Source organism: Anguilla anguilla, chromosome 1, assembly GCF_013347855.1.
Source record: "Anguilla anguilla isolate fAngAng1 chromosome 1, fAngAng1.pri, whole genome shotgun sequence".
NCBI lineage: Eukaryota > Metazoa > Chordata > Actinopteri > Anguilliformes > Anguillidae > Anguilla > Anguilla anguilla.
This window is the reverse complement of record NC_049201.1, coordinates 9,841,341-9,864,804: the sequence shown is the minus strand read 5'-3', so window position 1 is coordinate 9,864,804 and position 23,464 is coordinate 9,841,341. Positions and strand designations below refer to the sequence as shown.

Genomic DNA, 23,464 nt, shown 5'->3' with positions numbered 1-23,464 from the left:
AATACCACCAGTGGAGAAACACAAAACTCACATCATAAGCAATGTAAACCCTAGCAAGCCCGTGCGTAATGACCAACTCTACTTTTTGCTAAACCCAACTTGAGAAAAATGTATGAATCTGAAACATAAAATACACTGCTGACACTCAGAGGTTTTTTTCTGTATGCATATTACTGCCAACTGTGCAGTAATATGCATACACAATTTCCACTAAGATGTGCACCTGCTTTCAAAATCTCCCCTAATTAAAGCGGAATATGTGTTCTTTCAGCAGGGAAATTAAATTTTTTTTTTTTAAATTCAACTGCAGGTTTACGCCAACTAATATTTTGATGAAACAGCAAAACGCAGGAGTGCTCAAAGAAGTAAAAACCATTTACAAACAGTAAACATGTCTGCACAAAATTAACATTGTCTACTTTTCCTAGAACTCTAGAACATGAATGAAAAAAGCAAAGAACATGTTATGAAAATGGGAGGATACATTCTGCTTTGGTTTATGATGTTGGTTTTATCATTTGTTTTAAAGTAGAAGACGTTTTGGGTTCTATCCTTACGTTAAATCGACTACAAACAGTTCTTCTAAGCTGGTTCATCACCAGGAACCTCATCAGTGCATACATACCTGCATTCTTCTACCAAAAATCCCAGAAAACTACCTGAAAAAAAAAATCAACACCATATATAAATTAATGATTAGAACTGTAAACAGCACTGACCATTAAAGGAGCAATGCATCTACTGTAAACAAGCGCACTGGTCAAACACCAGTCCTACATCTCAAAGTAGGTTCTGTGAACTTTGCCAGATTCATATCCGAAACCATTTCAGTTGCAATGCTTTTATTGTCTTATGTTGCAGATTTAAAAAAAATACCAGAACAACAAGAATGTTCCACATCATACAATGTTTAATGAGGACCATTTTTGCAACAATAGTCTCACTGATGTAACGGTAGCACAGACACGCTGTACAGCACAAATCCATGTTCCACCTCGTACTGTCGCTATCAAACAGTGTCTCCTTTGGTTAAGGATTAGGATTTTAGCAAAGATAGGGGACGGAAGGAAGAGAGCAGGGATGCATGATATTGAAATTCTGGGCCTATAACTGATATTTATCTGTCTGTGTTGTCCAATGCCCAATGCCGCTCCATTTTGCATTATACAGCCAAATGCAAACGGAATTCCAGCTTCTGTATTCATAAAAGAATAACATCAGCACAGGTGCCAATTCGAGAAGGAAAATGTAATAAATATATATTTGAGTAACAAAACATTTAAACTTGCTTTATCATTAAGCAGAGAGCATGAGTCTAGGGAGCTACAGAGATTTCAAAGCATAGCTTTAAAAATAAATAATAAATAAGACTTTCAGATGAATATGATTAGGATACCTTTCATTTGAAGCTATTTTTAGCCAGTACAGATGCACCCCTGATATCCTGCACCCCCAGAAGGAAGGCTTTCCGGAAAGGTAACTGACTGCACCAGAGATTCTGAAAGAGCTTTCACAATCAAGTCATAGTGTTCAAACTGAACTTAAGACAGAGACGGCGACACTTTTTGAAGGGGACAGTTTTTTGGTAAAACACGCTTGCATGTACATCTCCAACAGTTAAAACAAGAGAAAAACATCAGCAGAATTTTACACATTTATCACAATACACATCTGCAGTTCTCCAAGACTAAATGTGACCTATCTGATTCAATTAGATTGAATATAAATGACATGGTAACTAGATATATGAATCTGACATTTTACAAATACATTCTTCCATATGAAACAACCTGATTTACGTGTATTGTTTCTAACAAGGGGTAAGTCTTAATTATGAATAATTTGACCACAAAGATTTAATGGAAATACACGTGGTTTTGTTGCACTTTTCTATAATTGTCTTTGATAAGGTCACTATTTCTAGAGGCAAGACCCCACAAAATGTACTTGTCTATGTCATGTCTAGAACACTGACAACTGAAATTACTGACCATAAATTTAAAAATTCATGAAATAGTAAAGGCAGTGACACTCAAACTGCTTCTTACTGTATAAAACCTGGAATTTGATGTATTTGGCATAAGGTAAACCTTTGGTTGTATTTAAAATCTGTTATTTGTCAGCTATGTTTCAGAAACTGGAACAGGGGCTTTAGAGCTTGCCCACAGCCCTTTGAATGTAATGAACATTAAATAAAACCTGACCTGTGAATAATAATTTAAACAATCACGCTTATATACCCCATTTGTTTCAATTACAGTCATGGAATGAAGTTGACTTGTCACTTCCTATGCTACGGGGCCCTCTAGTGTTTCAGTTGAGAACTGCAGGTTTCGGTTCTACAGCAGAACACCAAGATGCTCGACTCTCAGTTGCGTAGCCTACCATTTACATGCTGTACCATGCTAACGACGTAACAAACAAATAAACAAATAAACAAAGTAAAGGGTTATACGTTCCTACCAGTCCGCTTGAACACTAAACCCTGGTGGTCCCATTTATTGCATTTTTTTTTTTACAAAACGTTAATAGGTTTAGCATCTACAGTACCTCAAAACTGTAGTCAATTTAATAGACCAAATACATGTAACATTTACTTAGTTAAAACTATGAAAAGGAGTAAGTAGTTTGCAATAACGTCTGTGCACTCATATTAAGTATTTAGAATTAATGATCAAGAATATCACTAAACATTGTTGCCTTCTTAATTCCGAGCTTGACAAACCTTTAGAGTCCCAAATCTTACAGATGAGAATGAAAAATGAGCAGTTTTCCTTCAAAAATACGTCAAATCTGGAGTGATCTTTGGCAGCAACTCCCTAGATTTTTACCATTTAGATCATGGAGATTCAAGGGATGCCTTGTTTTGTATCAGTTATACTGCTCGTTATACTTTGAACAGAGCCTTCCCTGGAGCTATACCAATGCATTTGTGTAGGTGAGGACAAGCAAATAATAATAATAATGATAATAATAATAACGTACTTCAGTACAGGCATCAGATCAGCACCAGATCATCGGTGAACCATAAAGTGAGAAAGAACAATATTTTTAAGGCAAATAAAGCAATGAACCCTGATGACACCCTGGGACTGCCCTGCCCTCACATTTCTCCGTGAATTCCTAAATCTCTCCCTAATGCGTTAGGATGCAAAGTGAGCACAGTTTAAGTCAATAACGTTTTTGAGGAAATACTTTCAGGTAAAAATTCTACTTTATTAAGCACCCATGGTACACATGCATTTTTATATTTCCACACACTGCATCCTTCATAGCTGCATAAGCAGAAACATAAACATAGTCTTCCATTTCTAAATCACGGTAGACAGTAATAATGAACATCTTAAGCCCAGTCCCAGACTTCATTAAGTACAGGACACTTTACTTGCCTTTACATTTTGGTTTTAGATGAAGTTTCACTCTCACGCAGTGTTACCCTGGGTCACCTTGCATGCTCTTAAATACTGTGTACATACACAAACAAAGCACAACAACAACAACAAAATGTTTGTAACTTGGGTCATAGTCGTGGAAACACTAAGTTAGTAAAAGGCACTGACTTAGAATCATTGCACTTAGAATATGTCAGGTCTACCTGTGTCACAAGATACAGGAAATAAATAGGAATTAAAATTTAAGGTGAACATAAAGGCAAAGCTGGCTTTTCATACAGTCATCTCCAATGGGAATGTACAACAGTCCAAACAGTTCACACAAATATAACCATGATGAACTGCAAAAACCATATTATGACATAGTTAGAGTATTGTTATGGTTGCCAGCTGGCTACCTCAACTCCCCCAAACAACTATGGTTACTTTGATACAGTCAGAGACCCCTTGTTAAACTTCAAATTTACATTTATTTGTACATTTTTACAACAGTCCTATCAGGCCGTGCAAAGAATCTAGGACACAAGGAGACTCTCCCCCGATCACAGATACAAAAAGCAAAGAGAACAAAGCAGCCTATATCAAACTTATGCTCCCTGGTCCCAGCGGTATCAGATACGTTTCTGGCTTATTCTTTATTTGAACCCCTGCCTACTGAAATGAAGTAATTATTTTGCTTAATGAATTCAGGTGACGGCATGCCAAAGGAACTCAGCATGTCACCAATTCAGTTTCTGAATATCCAGGCTCTGACTGCTATGAGCCATCATACAAATCAAGCTTCGAGGAGAACAAAAGCCGAAATACCTCTGGAACTCGAGGACCAGGGGTGACTACTCTTGGCCTAAATAACAAAATGAAAAAGATGCATTTGATGTTTGTCACGTTCACAAAATGGCGAGTGCTTCCTAAAGTCTGACTTACCGGCATATTACAAACTGAGAAGCGGACTGTTCTGAATCACTCTCTGAGCTACCCAGGTGAAACCATTCGTTTTTACATAGATATACTGACAACAAGGCAATACATTTGATTATTTTAACTAGCTAGTGCTATTTTCCCAACAATGAACAAGCGAAATGTATGCTTTTGTCGAGCTCTGTTGCTGTCACATTTGATCATTGCGGAGAGGGAGTACTCTACATTTTAGTTTTAGCCAACTCTAAACACAGCTAAACACACCAACATACATGGAACCACAGATGTCCTGATAATGCTTGAAAGCATAGCTGCCTAAATAATCCTCAGGCTTAGCTACTGTTAGCTTTGTTAAGAGCCAGCCATCAGGTAAGTTACCTGACTGACTATCTACCAATAAAATACTGATGCACTAAGTATTAGCTAAGCACACACAACATCAACAAAGTTAACATCATCTTATTCACTCTGCTTAAAACATACCACATTTAAAAAAAACTGGATTCACATAAATGATAACAATGTGTTACAACAACGTAAAGTACAGACTGCTGTCATGAGCTACATCCTGAGAGCGATACCGTCATCGCAGCACTCATCAAGGATTAGTTAACTTACTCCAGATGCTCTGATCTGTGGATATTCCAAAAGTGATGTCAACAACAACAGACTCGCTTCCTCAACATATGGCACTTGGCAACCAGATTCTGCGGCAATAATTTAGATTTTGACCAGGCATGTCCATAACACCAGTGTCTAGTACTGAAGAGAACTTTGAGTTCCTTAATTCCCAGAAGAAAAAGAAGAAAAACAGGCACAAACTTCAGCTCTCATCTCCCTGCACCAGACATTCAATACAATGGAATGACAGGAGGCAAAGTAGTGCATCTCGCCTCAATAAAGGGTCTCTTGCTGTTGTGCACTTTTTGAGGTGTTGGCTCAGGGAAAAGTACTCTGGCTACCTACATTATCACAAGCACCCAAATCAGTGTATCCTTTCATACAAAAAAGAAAAAAAAACAGCTAAGATTACTCAAATTACTCAAAGAAATTGAAAATACTGATATGAATTAAATCATGTATGAAGCAAAAATAATGTTCTCTGGATCTGAGATGAATTAATAACAGGCGTAGTCAGAAGACTAACAGTAGTTCAAACCCAAATAAAATCCTTGTGTGTGGGTATGCTTCAAAGGGAGCTGTTATGGGATGGGATATTTAGTGCTGAATATGGGTTAGGTTAAGAACAGCCAAGTCAAATTTTAAAGAGCTAATGCTATCCTTCACCACAGATACTTCATAAGAGCAACATCCCAGCAATTGCAAGAGATGTGATGCTTCTGATAAAAAAAGGTAAATGCACACAACATTTTACCTAGACCACAGGCAGCCCTTAATCTGTAAATCCAGCATGGTTTATCCTGAACTTCAGTACCTACATGCGTTTCCCGATATCCAATGGAAAATACCTGGAACTCTGTCACGGAGTAACACCAGGTAAAAAAGGCCTGATCAAAACAACACCAACTTTCTTACGAAGGCCTGCCATGCTATGACACAGGCAATAACTGGGTGCATCTCAATAGGACAAGTTCTCATCTCTTAGCTCTTCACTGTATAAGACAAAAATTACCATGCAGATGGCCTATCTGGCAGAACAAAAGAACCAAGGGCAATCATAATGACAAGAATAAAGTGAACAAATGCAGTTGTTGTTATCAGAGAATCAAATCTGGCGTATTTACAACGATGACACAGAAGATCTCCCCCTTGTGGTCAGACATAACAATGCAAAAATACAACTAAAGGCATTAGGGATTAGTGCTTCTACCTGCCATAATCACCAGCTATAGTCAGAAACTAAATTTAAGCTGGATATCAACAAATCTTTATAATCACAAAATGTAAAATGCAGTCTATAATGTTGAAAGATATGGATATTTTGCAGTACAGTACAACCTGACAGAAACATGAAAAAATTCCAAAAGACTTACAGGTGTCTCGTTTCATAGTTTGATAGAACTGGAGAGTGGTCTATGAAAAAAAACTGTATGTATGCACAGTATTTTTTTATTTTAAAACGGACAAAAAGAAAAGGTTCTACCCTCACTACCAAGGCTCTATATAAACTCTGAACTCGCACCAGCAGCACAATTTACTCTACATGCATCGCCAAATTTACAACCACAGCACAGACCAATTATGTATGACACAGTGGTCTGTTCCTGCCTACACTGCTCCACATATGTTTGAGGTGTACACATGACAAACACCAAAAGAATAAATACTGCACCATGAGGCACCTTCACACGAAGCTCAGCTGAACAGTCAACTTGGGTTACTGTTAAACAACGTATTCTGTAAAGTCTGCTACAATGCTAAGTAAAACATAATTTAACGAAAGATAAAACAAAGTTGGCACTTTTTTCTGGAATTAAAAACATGTTTCTCTATGTCAGTCAGAAATGTCAGTAAAAAAAAATTAAAATTTAAGATGATGTGACTAACATCACATATTCAGTTCACACACAGTAAAATCGAGACACTGATCCTGATATTTGACCTATTCAGTATGACATGGTAAAGGAGAGGTTACAGCCAATTCCTCAAAGAAAACAAGACATTTCTGAAAAATAACAAATTCAACTATAATATTAAACATACATATTTTACTTCAAATTGGGATAAATATCAATTGTTTGGGATTAGGCATGAATGTAAACAGCTTTAAGTGGAACATTGGGGCTCATTAAGGATTTAAAAGCTATTTGTGTGTTATGAAAAGTTCATTTCAAGATTTCTGCATGTAATTAAAATTGGTTGTTCAATTTTAAAATGATTCTAAAATACATGGAAACTTCTCCATAACATACTCAACCATAAAACCAGTTTTCCATAGAAAAAAACTGAACCAAATCATTAAACAACCTCATTACTGTTACAGAAACGTACCTCCTTAAAATAACAACCAGTTTCTTTGCTTTTAAACTGCTGGTGAAGCATTAACGTTCAAGTTCTAAACTAATCCAAATTATTTAATACTTACACAATAAATACTCATACAAAATTCAGTTCAAAGCATGAAAATGTAACAAATGAAGGTGCATTTATTTTTAATGTTTCTTTATTCTATTTTATAGCAGGTATTACAGATCTGAATAAGAGAAGAGTGTGCCTTTTCCATTTAATAGTGCCAACTGGAGTTTAAGTTGGGAGGTTCCCCTGTCATGAGGTAAATATATTAATAATGTAACTATATGCTTATTCATAAAGCTTCTCAATCTCTTCAGATTTTACTGTTCCCATGCTGCAGAGCAGCTTATCCATCTCCTCATTTAACATCCATCTAAAACGTGTCAAAAAAGTTTTTTTAAAACCTCACTCTGCATTTGCCTTTCATTTAAAAATACGGGAAAACAAAGAAATAAATTAATTCCCGACTTGTCAGAAGTAAAGCGATAAAAACCACATTTTTCAAATCAAAGCAAGGACTGAAATGTTGGAACGACTACTCTCCCTGGCATTACAAATGCTACTAACAGAGTTGTTGCCATGATGAACATGAGCTGCAGTGTAATTGGTCACACTGCGTCATGTGACTCGCAGTTCCCCCGGGGCAGGTCAGCCCAGCTCTTGGAGGTTGCGGGGCTGCCACAGACAGTGGACTGTGAAGGCCCCGCTCCTCTGAAGAGAGGGACAGTTTGCTGGGGGAAAGTCTCCATGTTGTCGTCTAGCTCGGACAGTACAGAGGAAGGACGGGGGGGACGGATGACAGTCAAGTTGGTCCTCAACTCCTCAGCTGTGCTAATCTTCAAACCGTCACTCGTAACGAACACTGAACGTCCAAGGATACAAATCAAAGATCGTTATCGTTATTAATACAATTATTACAATTCTTAAAAAGAATAAACTGTGAAGCGCGTCTTGGGCCTGTGCAGCTCACGCCCCTGGCAGATCCCCCAGAGATTTGGCAACGCTTTTAACTCTTGTGCTTCATGGCAAGCTGTAGGGAGAGATGAGAGAAGAGCAGGAGCACAACAGGTCATTTTCAGCCAATCAAAAATCCCTTCTCCTGACATGAAGTCCTATCACAGGCCAAAAAAAGGAGGTCAGGTGGACAGATAAGCCAGATTCACAGATAGGGATGGGGGAACCTCAAGGTGGGTTAAATTGAAAGCCTACAGCTCTGTGATATGCAAATTCTGCAGTAACTGAAAAACGTATGCAGGGTTTTCACTGCATTAGAGACCACAAGTAAGCTTTCCAAGAAGTTTCTATACTTTCGAAATGTCAAACCACTATGTTTCCCACTAACAACGAGAGGAAATGAAAAAAAAACTGCTTTACGCACGGAAACGATGACTAAGGTAAAGAAATGATTTCAAACGATGGGAAGGCAGGGTGCATAAAACTGGCAATGAAGCAGAAAGCAACGGCATGCGTGAAAACGAATGTTCGGACCCACAACATCTTACAGGCAGCAGGGGGGGCTGGGAGCCTGGCCCTCTTTCCCGTTTAGGCAGAGAAAGAGGCACTCAGAGGCAATACTCAGAACTAACAAGTGGGGGCAACAAAACGACACGAACGCATCTGCCTGCAGGTCCGCGTTTCACAACGCTCGCTGCTTCAGACAGGACCACAGCCCGTAGCCAGCAAAGCCCCTAAAGCTTACAGACAGAATGCTTGATAAATTCTCCGTTGATATTGCAAGAAATTGAATTGGCTAAATAGTAAAAAGAAAAATGAGGCAATTAATTGCTAGAGAAGACCAAGAACTGAAAGACAGTGAGGCCGTCAATATTGCAATTTCACAATCAATTTTAAAGGTAAGAGCCAGGCAGTTTCTCTCAACCACTGAGTAATATGACTCCGCAAAGAGTTCATCTGCAAAAGACCGAGGGGCGTGGGAGTCTGTGCAAATGGGCCTCAATTAGCCGGACTCCACGCTGAAACATTAGCCCGTTATTTATTCATTTATCCTACCAAGCGCAAAACGGACCCATTAATAAACAACTTGATTACGGCACGCCTCCCTCAGCAGCACGTCTTTGCGGAATGCGTGTCCTTTGGGGGCGTGGCGGGGAGAGACTCCGCTTAAACAAGTGCGAAGGGAAAACGCGGCTTTGACACCGTACGTTATAAATGAGGGAGTCGTGCTCGGCATGCGCAAGCAGCAAATCTAACATTCGTTTTCATTTCTTTCTTTTTTTTTTCCGCCATTTTCCCAACACAAATCAAATGATGCTAACAGCACCAGGGCGATTAGTCCCCGCGGAACGGGACGGACGCGCTCGAACGAAGCCGTTCTAACAGCCCCTCAAGAGGACGTTCCCGAAACTCCGACGGCACTGGGGAGAACAAGAGAGAGAGAGAGACGCTAACAAGTAGAACGAGGCATCGGCGGCGTAAACACCGCCGTCAGCCGCGAACGAGGCGCGGCCAGTTATCCCGGTGGGCACTGCGAGTCATGCAGCTCGGCCACATTCGTAAAAAGAACACGACGTGCAGTCGTTTGGTTCCGTAGGCTTTAGTTCGGTGTGATGCGCGGCAGAAACGTAGAGTGATTATATCCAGCGATTATTTCCCCAGGGTCACGGGTTTGACTCGAACGCAAAATGCGTCTCACTCAACACTACGACTAACGACACAACCGTAACGACACGCCCTGAAACGATCAACAGGAACACGGGATGACAGAGATGGAAAATAATGGGAAAGCATTACAACAAGAAGCAAGAACTGTGATGCAGCAGATAACTCCAATGGCAATTAACCAAGCCAAGAGATCCAGAACATTTCTATTTGCCAAAACAAGTTTGCTTCTGTCCGTGCTGTGAACAGAACTCGGAGATCTGTTCCATTATGATTAATAGAATATTTCGAGACATAGCTAATAAGACCACAGATCGTTACGGATGCAGACCACAATTAATATGGATCTGAATGGTGTTCCTGGCTATGCTGCATCTGACCCCATAACTGCCTACCAGAACTCTGTGTTCTGTTTTACAGACTGAGGGGTGGAACAAGCACGACAGAGATGAAGCTTGTTACACTGTTGCCCTGCCAGATTCAGAGGGGGATTCAGAGGGCCTGTGGCCCTGCAGGATTCAGAGAGGGATTCAGAGAGACTGTGGCCCTGCAGGATTCAGAGAGGGATTCAGAGAGACTGTGGCCCTGCAGGATTCAGAGAGGGATTCAGAGGGCCTGTGGCCTTGCAGGATTCAGAGAGATGGTGGCCCTGCAGGATTCAGAGAGATGGTGGCCCTGCAGGATTCAGAGAGACTGTGGCCCTGCAGGATTCAGAGAGATGGTGGCCCTGCAGGGATTCAGAGAGACTGTGGCCCTGCAGGATTCAGAGAGATGGTGGCCCTGCAGGGATTCAGAGAGACTGTGGCCCTGCAGGATTCAGAGAGGGATTCAGAGGGCCTGTGGCCCTGCAGGATTCAGTGTGATAGTGGCCCCTGCAGGCTGGAACCGGAGTGCTCACCTTGTGAGCTGTGTCGGCAAACTGCTGGGCGCTGTTCATCATGTCCCCGGTCTTCTCCTCGGCACGCCCCAGCCGCTCCCCGCGCTCGTTCAGGGCCTGGCTGGCCTTCTGCACGGCGCTGGTCACGCTGTCCGCCGCAGAGTGCAGTATGCTGTTCCCTGTGAGAGACACAGGCGGGTCACTGAGAGAGAGAGAGAGGCCACGCCCCGGAGCCCTGTCTGGGCGAACGACAGCGCGAGGGGATCTAGGAAAAACTGGAGGCTGGATCTTGGATGTAGGGGATGCAACAATTCATGGCTGTAAGGGGGAATGAGGAAGGGATTGTGTTAGGCAGTCACAAAGCAGGGGGGTTGTGTTAGGCAGTCACAAAACAGGGGTGCCAAACTCCAGTCTTGGAGGGTCACAGTGTCTGCTGGTTTTCAGTGTGTTTCAGCACAGATTATTAATTTAAGTCATTGATTGGCTGAAGAGTCTTCTTCTCAAGGCCTTGTTCTCACATCTCGTTCTCAAGGCCTTAATTGGCTTCTGTTTAAAAGGAACCCAGAAATAACCGCAGACACGGTGGCCCTGCAGGACTGGAGTCTGACACCCCTGTTCCAAAAACCATTGAGGCAGGACTGCAATTAGTGGTTGGCTAATAATAATGCCAATTTGCCTTATTTCAGCAGTGTACACACGTTGCACAGAAATGGCTGGATTATATGACTGGCAAAAAAATGCAAAAAACCCTAGGGTAAATCTCAAAGAAAAAAAATGATTAATTTTTCAGCTTGTCACATACAGTATTTCAACTTTTGTGATGAATGAACTTGATGATAAACCGTTTCAACAAATGAACAGCCTCATATACAGTACATGGATGGAGTGTAGCACAGTGGGTAAGGAACTAGGCTCGTAACCGAAAGGTCGCAGGTTCAATTCCCGGGTAAGGACACTGCCGTTGTACCCTTGAGCAAGGTACTTAACCGGAATTGCTTCAGTATATATCCAGCTGTATAAATGGATACAATGTAAAATACTGTGTAAAAAGTTGTGTAAGTCGCTCTGGATAAGAGCGTCTGCTAAATGCCTGTAATGTAATGTAATGTAATACATCAGTTACTCAAGCACTGTACCATCTTCCCTATTGCACCAGAACATGGGTCTGATAGAGAGGTAGCGCGGTCTGCGCCTCAGAGGCAAAAGCATGCAGATCCGAAGAGAGAAGGCATTCTTCTACTGACAGCCCAAAATAGCGGAGGGTGTTCAAACCGACAAGCGATTGTTGTGCGCTTTTTGGGCCGATCCGTCGCCGCGGCACAAACAATGGCACCACTGCGAGAGGCCGCCGCCGCCGCCGTCCTCCCCGCCTCCTCACGGAGCCGTCCGCTGGCTCTCCGCCACCGGTTCGTAATCCATCCGTCCGCGTGTCCGCGAGGGAGGTGCGTCGCCTCGCGCCCCCCCCCCCCCCCACCCCCCACTCTCATTGTTTTTTCATCCCCTTTCTATTGTTTCCACGACTACCATTCCAGAAAAAAAACAACAAAGGGGCCCTGTGCCGACCGGCCCGCGGGGCCCGCCCGAACAAAGCGGGGCGGGGCGTTTGACTAGAATGTTCCGCGCGACGCGCACAATAAACAAAACGCAGAGAGGAGGGCCCCCCCCCGATCACATGGTCCGACAAAGCCGGCCTCTCACGGGGTCCTGGACGCGGCACAATCAGGGGCACTGTCTCAGAGGGGCAAACAGTAGCCAACGTCGAGGCACTTGGGAGCGCTTTTTGGGAGGGGTGTTCCACCTCTGCTCTTTTAAATGCCGCCGTACGAGAGTGACACCACAGACTTGAGCAGCAGGAGGGGTCTTGCCCTTCAGAGTTCTACAGCAAGGAGCCCATTATACGCAAAAAAAAGGGGAACTTGATACAGGTGAGCCCTGCCAAGACATTAAAGAGAGGCTGCCTACTGGCAGATCATCCCGGCAGGGCGCGAGGCAGCTGGGGAGGCCAGCTGGTGCTCATTTCAACTCCGTCACGTTAATTTAACTTGATAAATTCAAAGCAGTGTCCTACAGTTTGGCTCTGAACATTCTGCCTTGATACCTGATTACTGTTACAGTATCAACCCCCCTTCCCCCTCCCCCTCCCCCTCCCCACTCCCACTACCCCAACTGCAATCAATTTTTGACAAGGAGGCAAAAACTTTCCAAACTCATTCGCCATGTTGCTCATGCATAGGGTCTCAGAAGAACAGAATGTATTGAGGCTATTCAGAAGAGTGCTTCCTGCTGAGTGCCTTGTTTGAATTACAGAAGTCAACGCAACCTTATGCCTACTCCTGAGATAATGCGACTTTGACTATACGGTTTCTCTCTGAGAAGTGTGAGAAGAGCAGGCCCCCCTCCAATGTACTCAGCCTATCTCTCCATGCACCTGCAGGGCAGAGGCATGCTTAATAATGAGGTTGAGTGCGGCACATCTTTCAAGCCTGGATCACAGAGAACGCCGTCTCCAAATACCAAAAAACCTACAGATTGTGCTTATACAGCATATTCATGAGCACTTTCGCATTCAGTGCCCACATGCGGGCCCAAACAATGAACTCAGACTTCAGAGAAGGCATGATGCTTCCCAAATGTGGCTTAGCATACGTTTATTTAGGTCCCATCTGGGCCCTTTTTAAGGCTAAATGCGCTCTGATGACTGTGAATGACTGAGTTAAACTGTACAGGCAGAACGCTACACAGGACTGCCAGGAACACGAATGTTCCACCGGAGAATAACCCGACTCTGTGCCCCTCCGCTCGCCGCCTCTAATCCCCCTCTTTCCGTTTCGGTTCGAGGGAAACGGCCAGCCCCGCGTTCACCATTTCAAACACTCCTTTTTCTGTACCGGGCCCCGCTCCGCTCCGCTCCGAGATCCCGGTGCAGTCACGGCCATCAGTTCAGCGATGCAATTTAAGGAGAGGGAGTGTGTGTGTGTGTGTGTGTGTGTGTGACAATAATGATATCCATAATACAAACGCAGTTAGTTCCATTACGGTACGGTCAGGCCGCCAGGGAATTTTAGGGAACAAAGAACTGCGCTTTTTTTCACCCTGTTCTGATGAAGTTTTCCACGGGAGACTAATCCGCTCGCGAGAGGCTGAATGGATTTATTTGAATGGCATTTACATTCTCTATTGCTCTCCAATAACCACCGCCAACCTCAAGAATTTAGTGGTGAAGTTATTATGTATGAAATTCCCTCCAGGAGCGCACAGGAGCTTCCAAAGTAACTACGAACATTACATTCAGAAAGCATAATAGTGCATGAATAATCTATTTATGTGCTGCTTATTTTAACATTTAGAAGGTTTGTGTGTTATCTTCAAACCCTCATCATTTCCATGATAATAATCGAGAAAACAATATTCCAGAAAACAGAAGGACCAGGCAAGTGGTAAAAAATAAACCCACAAAGAATGTTTTATCAAATATTGTTGATTGTGGATAAAATGATATTGAGTAAAACGCTTATTTAGCAATGCCACAGAAAGATAGCAGGACTTCAAAAGAACCCCACGCTTCACTAAAGAACTTTATTAGAACGATCAAAACATTCTGCTCCTCAGGACGAGATGGCTCGGTGAAACGCAGAGGCCATATTCTTGTTTTGACAGTCTTAAATGACTTTCTCAACAAAAATCTGACCTTGTTCAATGTGTGAGTCCCACCATGAAGGGAAACTCCTACTTTAAACATTCTGCTGAACTTCAACTTCACCCCCACGATATCAATACTGCAAGGGCGAGTCCTGTACAACACGAGGAAAAAACAAAGGAGGAGGAATTTGGCCAACAGCGTGGAATGGAAAGAGTGCAATAGCCTAATGTGAACTGCAGAGGCGGGGCAGCAGGGCAGTAGGGCAGCCATCTGTACAGCAAGAGAGGCCGCTCTAACTGACCTGTGCGTGTCGATGATGTCATAAACAAGGTGATGGCCATGGAGGAGCACTTTGAATAAGGGCTGGTTTGATACAGCCTTATAAGCAGCCAAATTTAAGCAAAAACCACAAAGGTTTGGGGAGATGAAATTCCAGTTGGTTATTAAGATAATGATACACTGAAGTTTTTTTTTCATTTGAATTTTATCCCTGATTTTATCCCAATTTTTACCCAACCCAAACTCAACGAAGTTGAGCTCCTGCTCACTGCAGAAGAAGAGGGAACGGAATTAGCCGACTTACCCCCTGTCAGTTCCCTGATGACAGCCAATTGTTGCCTCGCCAATGCGGTCCTCTGCCCCTAGCTGGCAAAGGTCCGACTGGGACTTCAGAACGAGTGTCTTTACAGCATGAGCCACCCAAACGCCCTTGTATATTCAAACTAATCTCTGACACTAGTCTATATGGTTTGGGGGGGGGGGGGGGGGGCACATTTCCCAAGACAGTACATTTAGGAGATATTTTTAACAAATGTTCCTAACATAATGAACTTCTGACATCTTATAATCTATGAAAGCAGAGCACAGGCAGTTACACAAACTTCTTGAACTCAATCTTCTGAATTGACCACCTTGTGAGCCTCGCGCCTTATTCTTGGCACTTGTTCCCATTGACAGTATGAGAGCAGGGGGGCGGGGGAAGGGGAGGGACAGGATTCTCCCCCTCCCCAATGTCAGTAATTCTCTCCTGCCCTGCTTGTCACGGCAGATTCCTCCATCCCACAGCTCGCCAAGCGGAGAATCGCGTGGGAGAATGCCAACGGGACGGGCTGGGCACCGCTGCGAAATGTCACCAGTCACAGCCAGGCGCTGAACAGGAAGTGGATTCCTACAGACGTGTGAGAATATCACGGAGCGGGCCCTGCTAGACGGCACACGCCAGACAATGTTTTCCTTTTTCCTCGTAGCTTCAAAATACGTCTTGAAACAACTCACCAGTCCCCTTTTCCACTCAAGTGCAGACCTCCAACTCCTGAAAGGCCTACTGATACGAATTCCCTCCTGGCCACGTTTTTTGAAATGTTTCCTTGAGTCATTTTACTCAACTTGAAAGCTTTGTGGAGGGGTGCAGTCAACAAGATTCTTTGACACTGGAGTTGCAACTGAGAAAACAGATACTGACAGACTTCAGCATCAGAAAAAAAAACCACTCTACCCATCAAGTCCTCCCCCTCTTCAGCTTTATCACGCACTGAACTGAGCAAATGCAACCTACATAAACACGAAGCATCGAACGTTCTGTCCCAAGTGCGCTGTGCACCACCGAAAGAGAATGATGAATTTGTACAAGCTGTTCCGTGTTAAAATATGCAACTTCTTACATGAGGCATAATTGTAGCGCTTGGTTAAATTTCATTCCTGTTCTATAAGCAAATGCTGAAATCATTATTCTTGTTCAGCTACAGTATGTTACCACTCAGTTGACAGCTTTTAATCTGAGGTGCACCTCTGAAAATGACTCACACAAGCTGTCGAATTTCACAAGGTACCAGCCATCAGAAGTGCATGTTTGAAAGACAGCGGTCAGTAAATGTACCACATTAAATCTTTTTTTTTTCTTTAAAGAAGAACATCAGCACTGTGGGCGTTGCACCTCCGAATGGTGGCTTCACCACCGTAGTGAAATTACTTCTTCCACCTGCTTCCATCCCTTGAAAGTATAAAAGGACTTTAGATTCGACTGAGTGGATTTTATCTCTCTTACCATCAATGAGAAGATGGCCTTGGACTGAAACCACCAAACGCCTCATTCTGTTCAACAATGTTTTGCAATGGACAATGACTGAATTTTACAGAATGCAACAAAAGAAAACACCAAACCAACAGAGAGAATTTCGCAATTCCTGCTGACCTTCGATTGGTCCCATAGAAATTTTGTCACCAGGATAAAGCATTAATAAATGCTAAAATGTCAAACAGTACCATAAATCATCCGCCTCATAACCATGTCTGATGATCACTGAGTTTTAATAGAAAATCTATTGTACTTTTAATTACAATTAGGAATCATGACTTCCTGCTGCTAAAAACATCAATTAAGGCTAACGATCAATTAAGGCTAACGAAAAGACGAGCGGGGGTAAATCAAAGCACGCTTTCGGGAAAACGATAATCAGTGCTTAAAAAGTGGAGTCAGTCGAAAAGACTGAAATCTTCCATAAATCCTGGAACTGAAAGAATGACGAGAGCGATATTTCATTAGTATTAAGCAGGGAGTCCATTTTCTGAGCGGCGTTCTATCGCTGTTCACCACAGCGTCGTGCCGAGACGTGGTTTCGATCAGTATGGATGGACTGCATTTATATAGCGCTTTTACCCAAAGCGCTTTACAATTGATGCCTCTCATTCGCCAGAGCAGTTAGGGGTTAGGTGTCTTGCTCAAGGACACTTCGACATGCCCAGGGCGGGGTTTGAACCGGCAACCCTCCAACTGCCAGACAATCGGTCTTACCTCCTGAGCTATGTCGCCCCATTCCAGTATACACACACGGTAGCGCGAGAGTGAAGGTTTTTGCCGCGCGGAACCGCGGTGTAGGCTATGCGTTAGAAACAGAAAGAGCAAGGAAAACACAACCCGTGCCTCCGGAGAAGCCCTTTCAGAAACCATTTTCTGGAGGACGGGAAATTGCAGGCCACAAGAGCTGGCAAATGAACCCTCCTTCGCCACAGGTACCCAGTCATTTGCTGCACTACAGAGCGCTGTATAATGACCTCCAAGATTCAGCGAAAATCCTACTCGTCTGAGGCCGGGAAGGGTGCAATTACCAAATGCGTACGTTCTTCTTCTTCTTCTTTCTTTTTCTTCTCTCTCTCCATTGAGCCCAATTACACAGCCCATCAAGTGTTGAGGCACAAGTGCCTGCACATCTCGCGCGTGCTGTTTTTCTAATGAGCGAACGGCCCACCGCACAAAAGGACGAGCTCGTTGTGGCCCTCAATTACGCTCCTACACCGGCAGCGATGATGAAAATATCCCCGCGCGGGGGTTTCCGTGACGATCTCTCCCGCCATGATACAGTCATTACTTCAGCATGATAAACTGCCGATAAAGCATCGAGTATATTATTATAATTAAGAAAATGCGACACACATACAAATAGGCAGAAGCCTAGGGCTGGCACCAGGGATTTTCCACTTGCTATTTGCTACCTGAATGCATTCGTGATCTGGACAAAGGGCTTTTAACAAACAAAGCGTCATATGAAACAGCACAACTTTTTCCCCATAAGACGTGCGTCAACTGAAGTACTGATTTAATTAAGATGGTCCAGAATTTAAACTGGAATAAAATATTAAAAAGCATGTCTGTGTGAATAACCAATCTTTTCAATTTGGACTGAAAATAAATACTTCAGTATTTTTATTTTGTGAAGATTCAAATATTAAATTATCAACAGTGAACACAAGCGAACGGTCTATTTTCATTTCATTGATATAAGCTATAATACTATGGTATAGTATACCAATAGCTGCAATCCACAATGGGATCACCACGTCCACCACGACGGGATGGGTGGGTCAAGGTGGGATACAGTCACCTAAATGGAATCCTGGCGCCCCATTTACCTTTGCTGAACCACCACACCTGTAGTTCTGGCCCACCTAGTTCTATGCAGGCCCAACTACACAAATACCTCTGACTATGCTGCTGCGCCACTAGCAATCAAGTGCTGGTCCACTGGCGATATCACGGATATGTAGCAATATCTGTTTGATCGTTAGTCAGAATATTTGCAGCTATATGTGTGGAAGGTATTTAAAACAAGCATTATAAAACTCATTTATTAAATGAATGTGTGACACTACTCTGCTTTTAAACCTCACTGAGCTTCCTTTAGTACCTTCAATAAAATCATTCCTGCAGTAAACAAAAACTTATTCGACATAGAACCGTTGCTCAGACTGGGACAAGTTCAAACAGTGATGATACCAAGGGTAAAAATGTACAACAGGAGGGAATGAATCGCATGCATGTAAAGAACCCTTCCTTCTGTTATGGATATACAGTAGCTAGTGAACGCAGTTGAACTTGTGCAGGTCTCAATCTTCAGTCTGGTTTAAATGTGAGACCACTCACGAAATTGGGTAGAGAACATTTTTTTAAATAACTTTTTTTAAAGAACATTTAAAAATAAAATTACACATTTTCCACTGGAAATAAATACAAGAATTTAAAAAAAATGAAGCACAACTTTGGAGCATGTTATTCACTACAAAGAAAATCATAACACTGAAGTCTAATTGTCAAACGACAATTCATTATTTGAAATCTGACTGCAGAGCACATCCAAATCTGCAATCCACAGGACAAATCCATCTGTTTAAGAATCGGGGCTGAAGCCTGACTCCACATAAGCTCGGCGAATCCATTATAAATCCTGTAAGCCTTGTGACCTTGTCAAGTCAACCCTCTCCTACCTCTTACCACATAATAATAATAATAATAATTCAGCTCAGAGGTGCGCCAATTAATATCTTTTCACCTGAATCTGTGACAAAGCTTTGAACAGTGACGAGACTTCCCTTTGTGTTTGCACAGCTTAGAAAAAGCAAGGTACTGACCCGTGCACTCCTTCAACATAAATAACGGCCTGCCAAATGGAGACTCAACCGGAGCCGCTGTTAGCATTTCCGTCCCGCGGCGGAGGTGTGATGTCGGCCCGTTCCGAGAGGCTCATTAAGAAGCACGCCGCATCGTAACGGGCGTGCTCGCGCGTGCCGCTCGGACGTTCTCGATCTCAAAGCGCCTCCTCGTTAAGTCCAATCGCCGAGGCGCTCGATCTCGTTGCTCGCGGTGACACGGACAAGGACGGCTGATTGCACTGACGCGGGCGACGGTAACAATGCCTGCCCCTTCAAATTAGGCACTCCACACGACCCTGATCTCCGCTGGCCTGGAAGATATGCGGGGGGGGAGGGGAAGGCTGATCTTCATAAGGAGGCAGAGCTGGGTGCGCTGAGGAAATTCGCGGCAGGATGTGGCGGGACGGGGCACGGTGAAGGGCGAGTCCTCGCAGAAGGCCCGAGGAGGCGTCCCGCACAGTTATTGTCCCACACCTGAGCAGCTTCATGATCAATGTTTTGCACTGGTGTGAGACTTAAACTGGAGGGGACAGTCAGATGCGACCATCATTAATGGGTAGGCTGTAGTCCAGTCGTTTCCACACTGGCCATTGCCATTACAGGTTTCCATGTTCACTGTGCATGATAACATTTAAAGGGATTCCATTTACCCAGGAGAATTCAGCCAATGTGAGAACAGGTACAATACAACAGCTGTAGGCTCAAATCCCACTGAGATTTGAACCAATGTCCATCTGGGTCCTACCATCTTCACATTGATCTTGCTTATGCTTACCAGAATATCCTGCCAATAAGCACTCCACAAAAAAACAAGCTGTGCTCATGAGGAAAGAGTAAGGTTACCGCGGAAAAACCTTTGTTTGAACCCTCAGGGCTGAAAGGGACGCTTAGCATAATATTAATGGAGAAATGTTCCCCCCCCCTCTCCATAAAAATGTTTGTGAATTCAGCAGACGCAGAACCACCGCCAATCACTGAGCAACATGTCCATAAAGACCTTAGATAACAGGTCCACTTCTGTCTTCAGGCCAGCTTGGCTGGAACAAATTGGGGGGAGAAGGACAGACAGCAGAAATCCGAACTATAAAAATGTTCATGAATAATGAGAAAGGAGAGGTTGCCCTGCCAAGAGTAGCAGGCAGCAGGTAGGTCGATGGGCAATCAATAAGGGTAGTTCTGCAGTCCTTATCTCAGGATTTTAAAAAATGTGCAGTGTGTGTCAGGGCTTGAATTCTGCTTCACACACTAAACTAGCATTAACCCGATGGCAGAAGCACACTACATAATTCATTCCAATAAAACAGAGACCACATGTATGGCTTAGTCTGACTAAAACTCAAATGGCTGTCTGCTGTACATTTCCTTAACAGATACGCGAGACTTTCCCCTAGTTTTGCGGCTGGTATACGTCGAGGGTCAGGAGCTACAGTGTGGTATGTGTGCGCTAACTTTCCCTAAGCAGACATTTATTCATTTATTCTATACAAATGAGCTACACTACAATTACACAATTTATTTTACCAATATATTTTTTTAACAACTCTTTCTAAACCGTTTAAATTTACTCATAACTGTGACACAAACTGAAGCAAGGTTTCACCTGCAAGCGCTGAAATCTCTAAAGCCCATTCACGTCAGCTGCAGAAAGCTGGCTGTCACAGTTTCCACGCCATAATTCTGAAATAAAAGGTGAACTGACAACGGTGGAGAAAAGTGATGCGAAGAGGATTTTTTTGCCTACCACCTCTATCCTTCGTGAGTCTGTCACACAGTGCAGCCCCCCCGTGCCGAATTCAGCTAAACCTTGATGGATTTGATTTCAAGTACACAAGGGAAAATAAAACTGATAAACAGTTTCCACTTCACGCGTCTCCTCCTGTTTCTATAACATCATTAGAAAGCTTGTTTGCTCGGTATCATTGAGATGGAATTGCTCTGATAAGGACATCCTCCTCCTCCTTCTCCTCCTCCTCATCTTTGGAAAGAATATAAACACCAGGGACACATTGAGGTTGTCAGCAGCTCCGAGATGTATAGTATATAGCAAGATTATAGGGAAGGAGGCAAAACTGTTTATGAGAACTGGAGAAGCAATGCTTGCCCAGGATCAAGAGCTTAAAGTTGAATTGTCTTTATTTACTGTGCAAGCACAAATACCCATGTAGCCAAGATGAAAATTACACGCTTTCAGTTATTTGGAAAATGGAAGTGTTTGTTGATGCGACTGAATCTCTCCTATTTGAAGGGCCGAAAACCATGTCTCCAATGACCAAACTTTGCTCTGAGTGAGCTGTGCTGTTCTTAAGCCTAGCTCAAGGCAATTCCACAGCACATTAGCCTGGTTAGGCAGCATGTTGGCCAACCCCTGCTATGGTAGTTGTTTTCCCACAAGCCACCGTGATTCAGCGGTAAATGGGCATGTTTAAGACATGCCTTTTTCAGAGCCCTTTCACACGTCATTTTAATTCTAGCCTATCACCTTATGCCTCTACTGTGGCGTGAAACGAGAAGAGGCTAACTTGCTTCTCACTAGTTAAATGCAATTTGGTTTGCCACCATAGCAACATTGCATCACATAGATTCCCTATAGAATTACAGCACCCAAAATTCATGCATGTCATAGAAGCATATAAATCTTATTTGAGATAACGACCTTTTTTTGAAAAGGCAATCCCCCCACTGAAGGCCAGGTCATTTATTTGCATAGACCAGTGACTGCTAAAACAGCAAAAACAGAGCATCTGCATTCAATATCATGCTCATCACCATATATTTGTGCCAACACAACACTGTTATTTATGCTAAGAGTCAGGAGCAGCAGGCTGGTCCAGCAATGCATTTTTACAAATGCCACTCATTAAAAACATTATTGACTCATTAATTCAAAGTATACTCAAAGTATCACAAATCCCCATAATTAGCAGTTTTGTCCTGAAAGGTAAGTGCATGTAATTCAAAACTTGTGGTCCTCTTATATTGCTATAATTCTTTATTTAGGAAAAAAAGTGAATACTTGGCTTTAAGGGTCTGAAATCTACAGTAACTCTCCCGAAAGTGTAAAAGTGAATTCACAAAGCCACCTTCTCTGGAAGATCCGTTCTCCTCACTATCTGTAGGAACTTAGTGTTCTAAGATGTGCGTTTGAGTTCTTTGTGAATGGGCACTTCTACTGATCTACCTGCAGTTTACATACGTCCAATAGCGCATGCTAGGATATAAGCATTTACCCTCTCACTGTGTCTATGCTATATCCAAATGTAAACCAGTGTATGAAAAATATCATTTCTCAGAATCCGTTAATGCTTCAACTGTTGTACAGGAATAACAAAAATGGAAGCTTCAAGATTCCTTTCTCTGATATAAGCTGACTAGTAAATAAAACTGGCAAGTCATCTTCCTCAATCTACAAACACAAATACATCAGACAGGTGTAGGCGCTAGCAGACATGTCAAAATTGAAAGATGCTCTGTGGTCAGAAACATTATACTGTAGGCAGTAGATAAAACTCCCACAACAGAAATGCAAACAAACTTACTGCTGGGAGTCAGGTGGAGCAGCCAAGCTGGAACGGTTATTGAGCAAGAACACCCAAAAGCTGGCAGATAATATGGCTTTTGGTTGTTTTATAGGAGGTAAATAAAAAGGTAAATATTTAAACAAACACAAGATAGATATATCCCAAACCTAGGATTACCTAAAGGTCAGTGCCTCCCACAGAAGCTGGGAGGACAGGACATCTTTGTGGGCTGTGGAGAAGCAGCCCACACCATGAGTGCATTCATTTTGCCATCCTCCCCAAATTCACAACCTTGAAAGTCTCCCAGGATTTATGAGAAAACAGGAAGCTCCTACAGCAGCTGCAAAGATGGGGATCCACATTCTCTGCTCCTCCTCAAACCCTATTGGGTAGCTTCAGAATTATAGAAGTCGTTCTGTAAAAACTGAGGTACAAATGACTTAAAAAGGAAGATTCTTGACATATATTAATGTATAAAAAATATTCCACATTTTTACAGCCCCTCTGTTGTCTCTCAACCGTTTCCACTATCTAAGCTGCCTTGGCTATGGGCATTTAATCTAAGGTTTCTACTCCTGTGAATGCATTTGATTTGAACTGATAA

General features: G+C 42.9%; 1 protein-coding gene across 3 annotated transcripts in view; it reads right to left on the bottom strand.

Moving 5' to 3' along the window:
• Positions 1 to 892: 892 nt before the first annotated feature.
• stxbp6 (syntaxin binding protein 6 (amisyn)) overlaps positions 893 to 23,464 on the bottom strand; it is a 79,085-nt gene continuing 56,513 nt past the window's right edge. For all 3 annotated transcript variants that reach the window (XM_035388898.1, XM_035388892.1, XM_035388882.1), the window contains 2 exons: positions 10,801 to 10,958; positions 893 to 8,313 (listed from right to left, as the gene is read on the bottom strand). In XM_035388898.1, the coding sequence (XP_035244789.1) occupies positions 8,290 to 8,313; positions 10,801 to 10,958 (182 nt within the window). In that variant the 3' untranslated portion in view covers positions 893 to 8,289. The remainder of the gene's footprint in view (positions 8,314 to 10,800; positions 10,959 to 23,464) is intronic.